The sequence below is a fragment of the Notolabrus celidotus genome, chromosome 8, assembly GCF_009762535.1.
Source record: "Notolabrus celidotus isolate fNotCel1 chromosome 8, fNotCel1.pri, whole genome shotgun sequence".
Taxonomy (NCBI): Eukaryota; Metazoa; Chordata; class Actinopteri; order Labriformes; family Labridae; genus Notolabrus; species Notolabrus celidotus.
Genome location: NC_048279.1, coordinates 17,425,303 through 17,437,827, shown reverse-complemented (window position 1 = coordinate 17,437,827; position 12,525 = coordinate 17,425,303). Strand labels below are relative to the sequence as shown.

Here is a 12,525-nt window from a genome sequence, read left to right as displayed (position 1 = left end):
TCTTTTCAAGGACAATAAATGTCCAGACAGCTAATAAATCAACAGCTAGCTCACATGCTTGGTTTGCGTAAGAAGTAAAAATGATATGTCTCATAGTGCTTTACGAAGGAATGTAAGGTTTCAACAAGAATCACAAGATGCGCAGCATAAGAATTAAATATTATTCAGTCAAGTTTCAGTTATCCTAATCCCTTGTCTCAGTTAGACAACATTCCCCACAGACTGGTTGTCAGATGAACTGCGCCTGAAGGTGGCGTCCTCGCGGTCTAAGCTGCCTCTGCTGGCTTTGTGTGAGTCTTTGGGGGATGAACTGATAGAGCAATGGAGGCAGAAGGTGTAAAAGAAGGCAAGCAGGAGCAGGAAGCAGACCACACCAAAAACGATGACAATCAGGATGGTGTGAACTTGCATGTGCAGCTCCTCCCATGGGACGAGTGTATCAGTAGAGGTCAGGAGGCTGAAGGTCTTTGATGTGGCGTTGATACTGTGCTGAGGAGTCACTGTGGGTATGTGTGGCTTAAAGGAGGTGAGGTGGGTGACTTCTGTCATGATGAGAGGATATGGGCCCTCTGTGAGACCTTGTTGCTGCTATAGCATTAAACAACATGTTAGCTTCCACACATGCACGAAAAAAATCACATTTATATGACAAAGTTTTGATTATAATAGAGGTGGAGTTAAGGGTACAGTTGATAATTCAACCTGCTTGACACAAACACAAGAACACAACAACTTTGTGTAGATTTTAAGTTGTGAACACAATGCTTTGCTGTAACAAACTTTCAAACATATATTTAGCATGATCTATTTCTGCAACATGACACCACTACTCTAAAGCATTCGTCTCTATCTTTCTTACAGACAGCACACAGATACATATTGTGTTCTTACCTGGAGTGTGTGGCGAGGTTGCAGTGATGTGGTCCAGCGTTTCTGAGCACGCTTTCTTTTTGATGAGACAAGCTTGGGGGGGGAAATGAAAGAAATGGAGAACAAGAGAGGGTGGGCTGGACTAGCGTAGAGAGGTGGATGGTGGACAACAAATAACAGGCATTGTTGCCATGGCAACTCCTACTGAGGGGCCACTAGCAGAGAAGTGCTCACATCATGTCACCTCAAGATGAAGAGGATGTGTAACAGTATCCTATAGAGACTGAGACAAGGGAAGCAAGCAAATCACGATGAGCAATCAGTTGTGTTTATTTTTCAAGGGTATACTTCAGATTAAAAACATTTACTGACATAAGTTTCTCTTGTCTTGTTTCATTTTGTATTTTCCTTGCGTTTGTTTTTCAGATGCCAATACTGTATATTACTCCCTTGTGTTCTAAACCCCTCGTGTGTTTATCATCTCGGTCTTGAGTTTAGTTTTTAGTGTCTCCTGTTTTATGTTTCACACATAGACTATATAAAATATGGACGTAGTATCCGTGACGTCACCCATCTGTTTCTGAAGCGCTGTTTTTCGGCAAATCGTCGTCGGCAGCCATACTGCTGCTGTCGAGTGATTGTGACTTAAAGCGGCGTACTTTGAGCCTCCTAGCCAACAGCTACAGTGTTCCCGCCTGTCAATCAAGTCAGCTGTGCCTCTCATTGGAAGACTTGTAATCTCAATGTCTTCAAAATTGCCGCGTTAGAAATAAATTCACCCCCTCCTCACAGTGTGTGTCGATATAGAAATGAGCTATTCAGACTACACTCGTCTTTTGTACTAGGCTGTAAACATGTTTATTTCTGCTGTAAAGATCGGCTTTTTCCCATTCATGTGTATGTGACTTCCGGTACTTCCGGAGCCAGCCTCAAGCGGATCCTCAATGAACTGCAGTTTTTAACACTTCTGCATTGGACTCATATTTTTAGACCAGAGGTTGCAGCTTGGTTTCACGTCTTTTTTTCTGTCATAATCATGAGTTAGCGTTGTTTCGTCTTGCATCTCATTGGCACTTGATTGTTCTGTTGTGGTTTTGGCTCTTAGATTCCCTTGTTCTCAGTGTTTCCTGTTTATTTTGTAAGTTTTAGCCCCAGTGTGTCAGCTCTAGTTTTACTTCATAGTATGAGAGGCAGCTCAGAGTGAGACACAATGACAATTTTTGCCCATTCACTCATTGCTCATTCAAATCATCAACATACATTGAAATTATGACACACGAGCAGCCTATAAAATGCTGTCAAGATGATGGGGTGTATTAGTGTGGAGCGTGTACATGCTTGTTTTTTGTGTGTTTATGAAGTTATCACATTCAACGTGAACATGAAGGGTTTTGTTGTGTGTGTGGATGTTTTCATTATTTTGCCCTAAGCAGCATGTCATAGGCTGTTTTCGAAACCGCCTACTATACTAGCAGTACGTACTGATTTGGCCAAAATTTAGTTTGTAGTAAGTAGTATGTGAACAAGAGCAAAATCTGCAGTATGCCAAAACTCCCCGAATGTCTACTGATTCGGGAAAATTTCACAGTATGCATCGGATCAGTCTGCCTCGCGTACTATTTCCCACAATGCACAGCGGTCGTTACACTTTTTCTTTTCTCTTCTTTTTTTTGACGGGGGGAACTCAGTTTTTAGGTGCTGTGAAAATTATTAAATTCCATATAAACCACTTCCTAACTTTTAAAATCATAAGCGATGCTAAAAAAGCAGTTTTGCCATCAGCTTGCCTGTTGTTTACTTCCGCTTTCTGAAACCGGAAATCCAGTGACGTCTGGCCCAGCGTACTGCAACACAGATCGAAAAGAACAGTCAGACTACAGACTAAATTCAAACGCAGTATGTAGAAGGCAGTACCTACTGAATAATGCATTAGTAGGTAGTATGTACCAGGCAGTTTCGAAAACAGCCTCTGTCTGTCATGTCCTACCCACACCTGTTTCCCTCCAGTTAGATTACCCTCATTAGTTGCACCTATCCCATGTGTGTTTAGTTTCTGGTTTTCACACTTATATGACTCATTTGCCTTGTTGGGACCCAGATGAGTTAAAAAAAGATCCGTTGTTGCATTTTCCCTTGGGTAGTTTTGTGTTGACACTGCAATATTGCAAAGTGGGCCAAACCACACACAAACAGGGGCTGATGCTACGTCATTGTGCCACAAAGTCACAGTCTCCTTTTTATATAAAAGTTGAGTCGTGTAATGTTAGATGTAACACTTCTGTTGATGTTAAGGTGAATGGAGATGGTGAATAACATTAGCCTATCGCTATTTTTATACTAACTATTAGTTGTAATCAGAACGACCTAGTAGATTTATTTAGTCCAAATGATTCAGGTGTGAATGTACACTCAGTTTTCTTTCTTCTGGGTCAGCTTTTTGTTTCTTTTCCCAGGGATCTTTTGTTTCCTGCATCTTACCTTCCCATGCTCCTTGTGGTTACTCTTGTATTTTTGAACTGTTAGTGCAATTGGGTCCTAGATATTGTTCATTTTGTTAAATTCTAACCTTCCAATCAAAATAGAAAGAGGGAAATTCTTGGGTCTATCAAACACATTGAACCTCAGTTTGCATGGAGGTTCTGCCACACTGAGTGCAGTCTAAAACCTCTGGGTGTGGAGTGAGTGGGTTATTAGACCTTCCAACAGCGAGTTTGCTCTGATTATGGCTTTCTTTGAACGGTAGATACTTTAGAAATTAAGGTTCTGTGTTGTTACCCGCTCAGACAAACTGCCTTTATTAAATGAAATAATAAAACAATCACACAGATGTAAAAATCTGTACGTTTTGAATACATGCAGGATCTAATTAACCCCTTTCCAGTCTTAAAAACAGCACAATTTTATTCTAATGTTTTTGTATTTAGCTATAGGCTTTACAAATGTTGAGCAGATAAACATCAGATTAAACATAAGATGTTCACAAAAAAATGCCATCAAAGAAGATGGGGGAGTTTTTTCATACAGAGGTGTTTTTGAGTATGCTAAATAATTATTAATGTAAATTGATAATTTTTGTGACATGTAAGCATGGTTACATTGAGTTCTTGTTTCTCCAGGGTAAGGGGAGTCCATCCCAAAGCTTGCAGCTGCATTTGATCCCTCTACCTTGATGAAGTGTGCTTCATTCAGCTATGGGCGTGACTTCAAACAGAGTTCACTCTGTAGGGGGAGGGATTGGTTAGAGAAATTGCCCTACTGTATGAAACCACTTTTTAAAGAGCAAAGCCTCCTCATTGGGCTCTGTAATACTGCCACCTGTTGGTAAAAGTAGCAGCAATCAACAACACGCTCCAAAACTTGCAAACACATCTCTCAGCCAACCCTGCTCCTGTACCGTCTGGTCTCTTCAAACAGCCATAATGATCCTTTAGTACCAGTTGTAATTGGTCCCACACCCCCTGCTGTGCTCCCTCAACAGGAGTTGATGCCTAAAAAATGTTTGAGGACTTGCTCCAAATTTAGTTGCCATGGAAATGACTCAATATCCATTCATTTTTGTTAACACTGACAGCAAAGTAAACTAGAGGGCTATTTTTTTTCCCTCTCTTTTCAAAACCACTCATAAATACCAGACAAAAGGAAAGAAAAAATATTAATTAGCATAATTTAATGTAGAGGAGGACAAAGCCTGCCAGCTGACGTGATTTTAGAGTGCTTTCAGATGGTTAATTACAGCTCCACACAATAGGCACAAAAGATCCATTAAATCCAACTGCAGCTCAGTAGAGCCAAAATGGCTGATGGAGGACTTAGCCTGCACCAAAGTCACTTTAAAGGACAAACATGTGAAGAAAGACCACAGGGCGGTGTGGGCCTTCAAGCCTGGGAGGGGCTTGTCCCTGTGGACATGACCGTTATCTGGGTGAAGAGTAAGGGAAATCAATGAGATGAAGAATCTTTGCTTTACATCCAAGAAAAGGATTGTACTTCAAAGGTGCTTACACAAAGGGGACCTTTTTGTTTTTCTGCTGGGAGAGCAGTGTTCACAGCTGGACTTTAGATCTGTCATCTGGCAAAGCACCTCTGTGAAAAGGACCCCTTACAGATAAACAAATTGCAGCAAGTGCATGCTTTGCAATTGAGCCAGAATTAAAATATAAAACAAACATTTGAGAGAAAAGTTACCCTGCTGCAAATTATTCAGCCTCTCTGCATGTAATTTCCTGCACTGTTTGTTCTGCTCAGCCTTGAAGGTTTGATATCTTGTTCTGCCATATGGGTGTATAATTGTGAACTCTCACGCTTTCTTTCCACCCCCTCTCCCTATACCATGTAAGTGCTTGTCATTGCACTGTAAAAAAAAAACAGAGAGTTGACAGCTGGGCAGTGGTGGATCGGTTTGTTATTGTTCTTCTCACTGTCAGGAGTGTTGGCATATACAGCCTATTTCTATCTCACATTGACAGATTATAGTATTTAATATTCTAAGTGTGAACACATCTGTGGATAATTTTACAACTGAAAGCTTTATGACATTTCAAAGCAAGAAAGATAAACAGCATAAATAACTATTTTATTGTCAAAAACCTCGAAACATACACTTTACACTCACTCTGAACAGGTAGTATTTATATCTGACAAACCCCGACAATTCTACATGGCTACACACTCAGCTTGGTTTTCTCTGAGTTAAAGAAAACACACAAATTCACCAGACAAAGACCCTTGGGAAATGGGGAGGGAAAAACATACATTGTGTCTAATTTACGTATTGTAGCTAAAAATCTTTAAATTTGCAAAATATTCATAAAAATGACACCAAATCGTAAACACAGCATTATCAATCAAATCTGTCAGGGAAGCAGGAGCTTTCAAGCTGAGGTGTGCTGATGTTAGACAATCTGAAATACATATTTTTGATCCCTTTTGTGATGCTCGACAACTGTTTGACTCTGGTCACTGTGGTTTGGAACGCTGTTTCATTTCTTCTTGTTTACAATGTTGTTGCAAATCCAGTTCATGCCATCCTGTTTAGGGAAAACAAAAAGAAGTCTTAAATCTGTTACATAGATATACTGAAGACGATTAGCTTTACTTTAGTAAAATATTTAATCACTGGTTTAAAAAAAAACCTCTCTGATTAAGAGGCAGAGTTCTGTGAATGAAATCAGAATAATTTCAGCCAGAGACAGAACTTGTTCTGGCTGTACTTAAGTCTCTTGATTAAGTGTCATTACTAATTATTTTTATTGTATCATTCTGCAGTTAAAGACTGAATTCTGACATTTAATCAAATACAGTCAAAACTCCAAAGCAATAGTCAGGATTATGAGAAAAACAATCATAGAGACAACATTTGGCTTGATAATAACTTTAAAAAAAAAAGTGGTTGAAACCTCAGAATACTGAAGTGTGAGTGTATATTGTTTGTGTTTCCATGAAAGCAAGAATACACTCAGTAATCTGAGATGAATCTCCTGTTATGTTTGTTTTTTAGGGACAGCAATAATGTTCCGGGGTCAATTTGACCGGGGGCATATTTAATGATTCCAAAGTGTCAGAACCCCAAAAAATCCCATCTTTTTAATCTCATTATTAACTCCATTACTAACCATTTAAATCAATATTTAGTGCAATTGTGTTCTGTAATACTCACAGATCATGCTTCAATGAGGATAACTCACTCGTTTTGATGAAAATTAATATTAAAACTTTTTTAAATGTACATTGGAAATCCCTAAATATAATTACAATAGTTTTACATGACATAGATTTTTGTTCATTTTATTATTATTTTTTCTTTATGAAGTAATATTGATAAATTATTCTATGTTGGTTGCGCTAATTAAGTCAAGCAGAAGAAGTTTCATACCGAAAAAATACTTTTAACATTTTTCTTTACATTTTTTAACTTTAGAATGGGTCAAATTGACCCACAACATAACAGGAGGGTTAAGTTGAGATATCAGAAAAAAATTCAACATGTGTCCCTGATCCTTTTCCAGAGACGGATAAGTCCAGACAATTTAAATAATGACAAATAATGAACACCATCAAACCATCTTTTAAAGAGGTTCTAACAGCAACACACTCTCCATTAATATAGTCCAGACTGATTGTCAGAGTAAAACTCTGCAGCCTGTTTGCAGGGAGCTCTTCCACATGGTTGAATAGGTTCTTTCTGAGAGAAAAAAATCAATAAATCAAAGATGGAACTAGGTCTTACCTGAACTCCCTCCCCAGACACAGCAGAGCAGGCCTGAATCTGCCACTCACGGTCCCGGTAAGTATGCAGGTTGAGTCCCTCAGCGACCTCACTGGCCGGCGATGCTGTAGCCAGATCCTGCTTGTTGGCAAAGATGAGCACGGGGACGCCTTTTAGATTCTCCTCATCGATCAGTTCGGACAACTCCTGCACACATTTATACAAATGATTGACAGAGAAAAAAATGATTGACTCCATGTTTCAACCAATATGTTTAAAAAATTGTTGCACTGTTTCTGAAAGCGAAAATGTCCATGCATCAGTGAGTGTGCATCATACTCACCAGTCCTGTCTCCTCAAACCGCTTCTTATCAGCACTGTCGATTACATAAATCTGAGAGAGAATACATATGTGAGAATAAATCAAACACATTCATGGATTAAAACCTACAATTATGCTCATTTCTTCTTCTGCATTAAAACTCTGAGATGATTTTATTACACAGATGCTCTACAACAGCAGCTATTAAATCATTATTTAATATCAGTAGAAACAGCAGTATAAAGCGTTTCTATCAAAGCCTCTACACAAAGATACAATTATTATGTTCAAATACGTGGATTTTTTGTACATGAAGTGTATAAAAATCTATGTTTACTTTAATGCCAAGGATTTGTATTGCCTACTGTTTTGCTGTGTATTGTGAGTCCACTCTTAGGTGAACCTTGGGGCGACACCTCAAAAACTTAATTAGCATAATCCCAGTTAGTTTTATTGCTCACCAGTAGGTCTGTGTTTTCCAGGTACTTTTTCCAGAAGGGTCTGATCTTCCTCTGTCCTCCAATGTCCCAAACGTTGAGCTTCATGCCATGAGAGGCAACACTCTTAATGTTGAAGCCCTGCAGTTAAACACAAAACTGTTATGACACTACTGCACATTCAACTCAACACAGTTCCAATAGGCAGCACCTGGAAAGCCTCTCAAATGATTATGGAGCAATTCATTAAGCAGCAATATACCAGAGCACAGGTTTGTGTTAAATCTACCACTGTTTGGTTACTGAGTGGTGTAACCTTGTTATGTATCAGCAGGAAAGCAACAGGTGCTCAGAGCGTTTTAAAAGGATGTGAGAACTGTGATTATCTGCGGCTGTTTTTCATAACACAGCTCCTTTCGGTTTTAGTCGGCAAGGTTGTATAACATCTTTATCCTGAGGGCCCGCAGAGGAGCAAATCTGAGGATAAGACATGGAGGATCAAGAACACTGTATGTGTGCATGTGTCATGTCTGATTTAGCCTTGTGACTATTGCTGTGGTATAATGGACTCTGGTTTATGGTGGACCATTGCACTGGTTCAGATCCTTGATGTACATTTGCTGCAAGTTGTTCCTATAGGTCAAATGTAACAGTGAAATATCATACCAAAAAAGGTGACAAGAAAAAGATCTTGTCACAATGTTCAGATTCCCTTTAGAAAATGTATTTGGAGCTTGTATATCTACAAGGTAATTTTAAGCTAAGGCTGCAGCCAAGATTCCTCTCATTCTGAATAGTTATTTAGAATCAGTGGCTGATTACTTCACTTACGGGTGGGTTAAGCATGTTTACTGTAAGCCAAACAATTTAATTTGACAGTGCGTCAGGAAAGCCAGGGTTGTATGAATTCCATTACTTTAAGCAGCCAGTGTATTGGTCCAGCTGGTCTCACAAGATTAAAAACACTCACCACTGCCTTTTAATGTCTTTTGAAAAGCCATCAGCGTAATAAGTGTTTCCTGTTTTTGCAGAGTGTTTCGGTGACAGCTGACAAATTGGATTGTTCCTCATGAGTAGGACTTGTTGGTACAAAAAAACACTGACAGCATATTCTGGCAGATGCTGTTTATCTAACATACACTTACGATAAACATTGGGGAATTATGTTGCAAACTGTTCATTGTAGGACAAATTAATTAAAACTAAGGACACAGAAACACCATTGTCAAGCATGCTGGTAGTTTGTGTTGTAATGTTTAATCAGTCTGGACAGTTGGTATCATTCCCAGGTCATTATTTGTGTGTATGACTTAATATTAAAATCCCCCTCACCTGTGTCGGCGTGATGGTGTTCACATCCTCAGATGCGAGGCTCTTTAACAGGGTGGTCTTGCCGGCGTTGTCCAGCCCCAGCAGCACTATCCTGACCTCCTGCTCTGTGGATCCCTTCAGTTTCTCAATGACTGAGAGTAAGCCCTGCATGAACGGGAGGTGTGGAGGGACAAGACTGATTAAAATCTTACTGGAACATTCTGTCATATGTGTAGAAAATGTAGGAGTAAACATTGCATGGCAAGTCATGTGTCAATATTGGTATTTCAGTTAAAAGCTGTTTGGGTAAGGAATACATAGAATATGAAGGGCGCCGCCTTTGTGAACAAAGTTTTCTTGGGGGAAAGTATTTCCTCTTCCTCAGGTGGAGCAATGTTTCCTTTTAACTTCCTGGAACATTCAAGATTCTAAACAGGTAAATAAACAGATATTAGCAACCATTACACCCTAACACTGATCTCACTGACCTCCTCCTGATTTGAGGTCAAACCTCCCTTTACTTACAGCACTGTATTGCACACATGCATGCCCATTGTGCCTCACTCATCCATCAGTCTCGTGCCCTTCACTGAACAGCACCAGCCCTCACTGCAACAAATTACTCCATTGCTTCCTAAAGAAAAGTACTGGTGTCGATCAGAGCTCCATTCACATAATGGTGCACTGTTTAATGTGATTAGCTTGAAGCAGGGTTGCACAACCACAGACTGCTGCACTGCCAGCAAAAGAGGCACTGTAGCTTTAAATATTAGATTCAAGGTGACAAGTACTTGAGTGTAAGTGTGATTAACTGTATCTCAAAAAGAAAATCAAAAGTTCCATTTAGATGTGCAATCATTATATCACAACTATTTAACAAGCTAAGCAAATTAAGTTAAGTAATGCTTCCAGTAGAGATGCATCAAAACTGAAATGCAGTATAAGACTTCTACGCATTTTAGCAGATTAAATCACAAGTTATTAGCACATGGCATAAAAAAAACATATCTGAAGTCTACATTTAGTGTTGTTACGACCTGTACATCTAGATCAGGTCACGTACCTTTTGAGCTTCTCCCATGGTGGCGTGTTTCCTGTGGCTAGGTTGGAGGGCTGCAGCTACATTCTACAGTGAAGCTCACACAGGTGTGTCAGCTATCCAAGTCACACCAAAGTTGGCTATTCAGAAAAAGTGCCAGCAGCCACCGTCTTCTCCGTCTTTCTCCCCAATAAACTGGGGTGGTTTAAGTGCTATGAGTCTATGTGATAGTAATGTCTACCTGGGCGTCAATTGCCGCTGTAAGGTTAGTAAGCAGGAAGAGGGGAGGGTGGATGGGACTGGGATTAGGAGGCCAGAATTAGCCCTAGTCATCCATGCAAAGGCAACACCATTGACCCTCCCCCCTTCGTCTGTCCATCCCTCCATCTCCACTTTGCAGTGGCTTTACCTGGATTATCCCTTAGCCACCTGCTGTAGGAGGAAACTGAAAACAGGCCTTCCTGACACACTCGCATACAGATAATACATCATAAAATACATAATAAAGTTCAGACATTTGTCCATATGGTTGAGGGGCAGAATGTTGATGACACAGTGACAAAAAGACACTGAGTGCAACATGAGGGCCGAGAGTAAAAGAGCTCAAAACATAAACTTTAGAGGATTAAATCTTGTTATTAAACCAGGGAACTTATTTCTGTGTTCATAAGTTATCTCTCAAATCCCACATCTATCCCTCTCTGTGAGAGTAGTTGATGGCATTATCATGCCATATATCCATCCAACATGCAAGCTGCTATAAAGCTGCTTCGTGTGGGTGGGCTGTGGTGAGCCTGTCCTGTGAGCAGAGCATTCAGTGGGATTAGTTTGAGCACGCCTGTCCTGTGTTTGGATTATAACATTTCTAGGCTCTTTTCCTCAACTGAACAGGCGCTCTGGTCAGTGGGCGTGGTCAGAGTGACGGCTGTGTTTAACAATGGATCCTCCCTGATCAGGAAATGGCTGTACAAACAACTTGTAACCTCATTTTATCACTCCAACACAGGCAAGGATTAAAGAGGTTTTATTCCTATATCAAACACTTCGACAGCAGATTAAAATACAATACAATGAATGTCATAGACTCATTCTTATTTAGGACTCTCTTGGTGTGAATGGAGCAGGGCCGGCACTCTGTTGATCCTGTTCTCTCTGCCTCATCCTCTCTCTGTGTTTAGCTGCAAAGTTAAAGGAGGAGACAGGAGGTGTGACACTTGATACGTTCATAAAGAGAAGTCAAATGTGTATTTCTATCATCACTGGTACTGAAAGTCAAACTTAGGTTAAAAATTAGGGATGAGATTAGTAGCCGTCCCTTTAGCAACATGGAGGGTACAGAGTCTATAAACCAGACATTGGCTGTGCCCAAAGCCCCTCCCTCATATCTTTATTTTCACAAACTATAAGTGACACTACATCGTTTCATCCGTATTGAGGAGTCAACATCTCAATTATTGTACAGTTTTATATTGATAAATTATAAGGCTCTGGATATTGGAATTGTTATAAGACACAAGTGTTGGACCATAAAGGCAGCTTCTTTCTCTGTACTGTAGGTATTATTTAAGATAATGTGTTTTCATTTTGCCTTTGTTGGGCAGGATAGCAGATGGCCAGGGGCTTCTGCTTTAAGAGATGAGCTTCTATATCTGGGACATGCACTTCACTTGCTCCACTGAGCTAAACTAGTACCACTGATTGAGTATGGATTTATTTTGGTCAAAGTCACTTTCTTTGCTTAGGCAAGTACTGAGTAACGACCTCCAGTCTTGAGAAATGAAGCCAATGTTGAAGTGTTAAGAACTGCAGTTAGGGTTAGGGTTAGGGTTAGGGTTAGGTATAGATATTAAAAATACAAGTTTGCATAATTAGGGGCATGGCTGACTTGATTAAGAGGCAGGCACACTATTTTGTTAGGAGGCTAAATTCCCACTGACAACAGACTTCAAAACTCTGCTTCAAAAAACAACTTCTGATGTCATTGAGACTACATCCATGTACTGTATTATACGATCCATGGTTGAAACTAGTTTGATATAAAACTCTGATAAAACCACACCTGTCATGTGTCTTGGCCTTTTCTTTTTTTTGGGGGGGGGGGGCATTTTATGACATTTTTAGGAAATGATGGGAGCAGAGAGTGGGGGATGGCATGCAGGCCAATGCACAAGGCCAAGAGTCACACCAGCTCGGACTATAGCCTCTGTATATGGGTTGCGCGCTGAGAGTACTAGGCTAACGGCACCCTAATCTTAGCAATTTTCTAAACAGAATACAAACCATACATGAAATGTTGGTGAGCTTTTGAACTTCTTTTGGTGGGTTTTTAAGCTTCCATCAG

The 12,525-nt window shown here is 40.0% G+C and overlaps 1 protein-coding gene and 1 long non-coding RNA gene across 10 annotated transcripts in view; both read right to left on the bottom strand.

Annotated features, from left to right (window-relative positions):
* Positions 1 to 147: 147 nt before the first annotated feature.
* LOC117816896 lies at positions 148 to 1,074 on the bottom strand. Its single transcript, XR_004632048.1, has 2 exons — positions 892 to 1,074; positions 148 to 588 (listed from the first exon to the last, which is right to left on the bottom strand). It is a non-coding gene; the product is annotated as an uncharacterized LOC117816896 (long non-coding RNA).
* Positions 1,075 to 5,428: 4,354 nt separating this feature from the next.
* arl3l1 (ADP ribosylation factor like GTPase 3, like 1) overlaps positions 5,429 to 12,525 on the bottom strand; it is a 12,414-nt gene continuing 5,317 nt past the window's right edge. For 6 of the 9 annotated variants that reach the window (XM_034689751.1, XM_034689747.1, XM_034689752.1 and 3 more), the window contains one exon: positions 11,193 to 11,362. In XM_034689751.1, the coding sequence (XP_034545642.1) occupies positions 11,280 to 11,362 (83 nt within the window). In that variant the 3' untranslated portion in view covers positions 11,193 to 11,279. Of the gene's footprint in view, positions 5,898 to 7,096; positions 7,283 to 7,418; positions 7,470 to 7,858; positions 7,976 to 8,096; positions 8,170 to 9,166; positions 9,311 to 10,208; positions 10,375 to 11,192; positions 11,363 to 12,525 lie in introns of those variants that run through there. The other 3 variants (XM_034689748.1, XM_034689753.1, XM_034689754.1) reach the window with 3 other exon arrangements.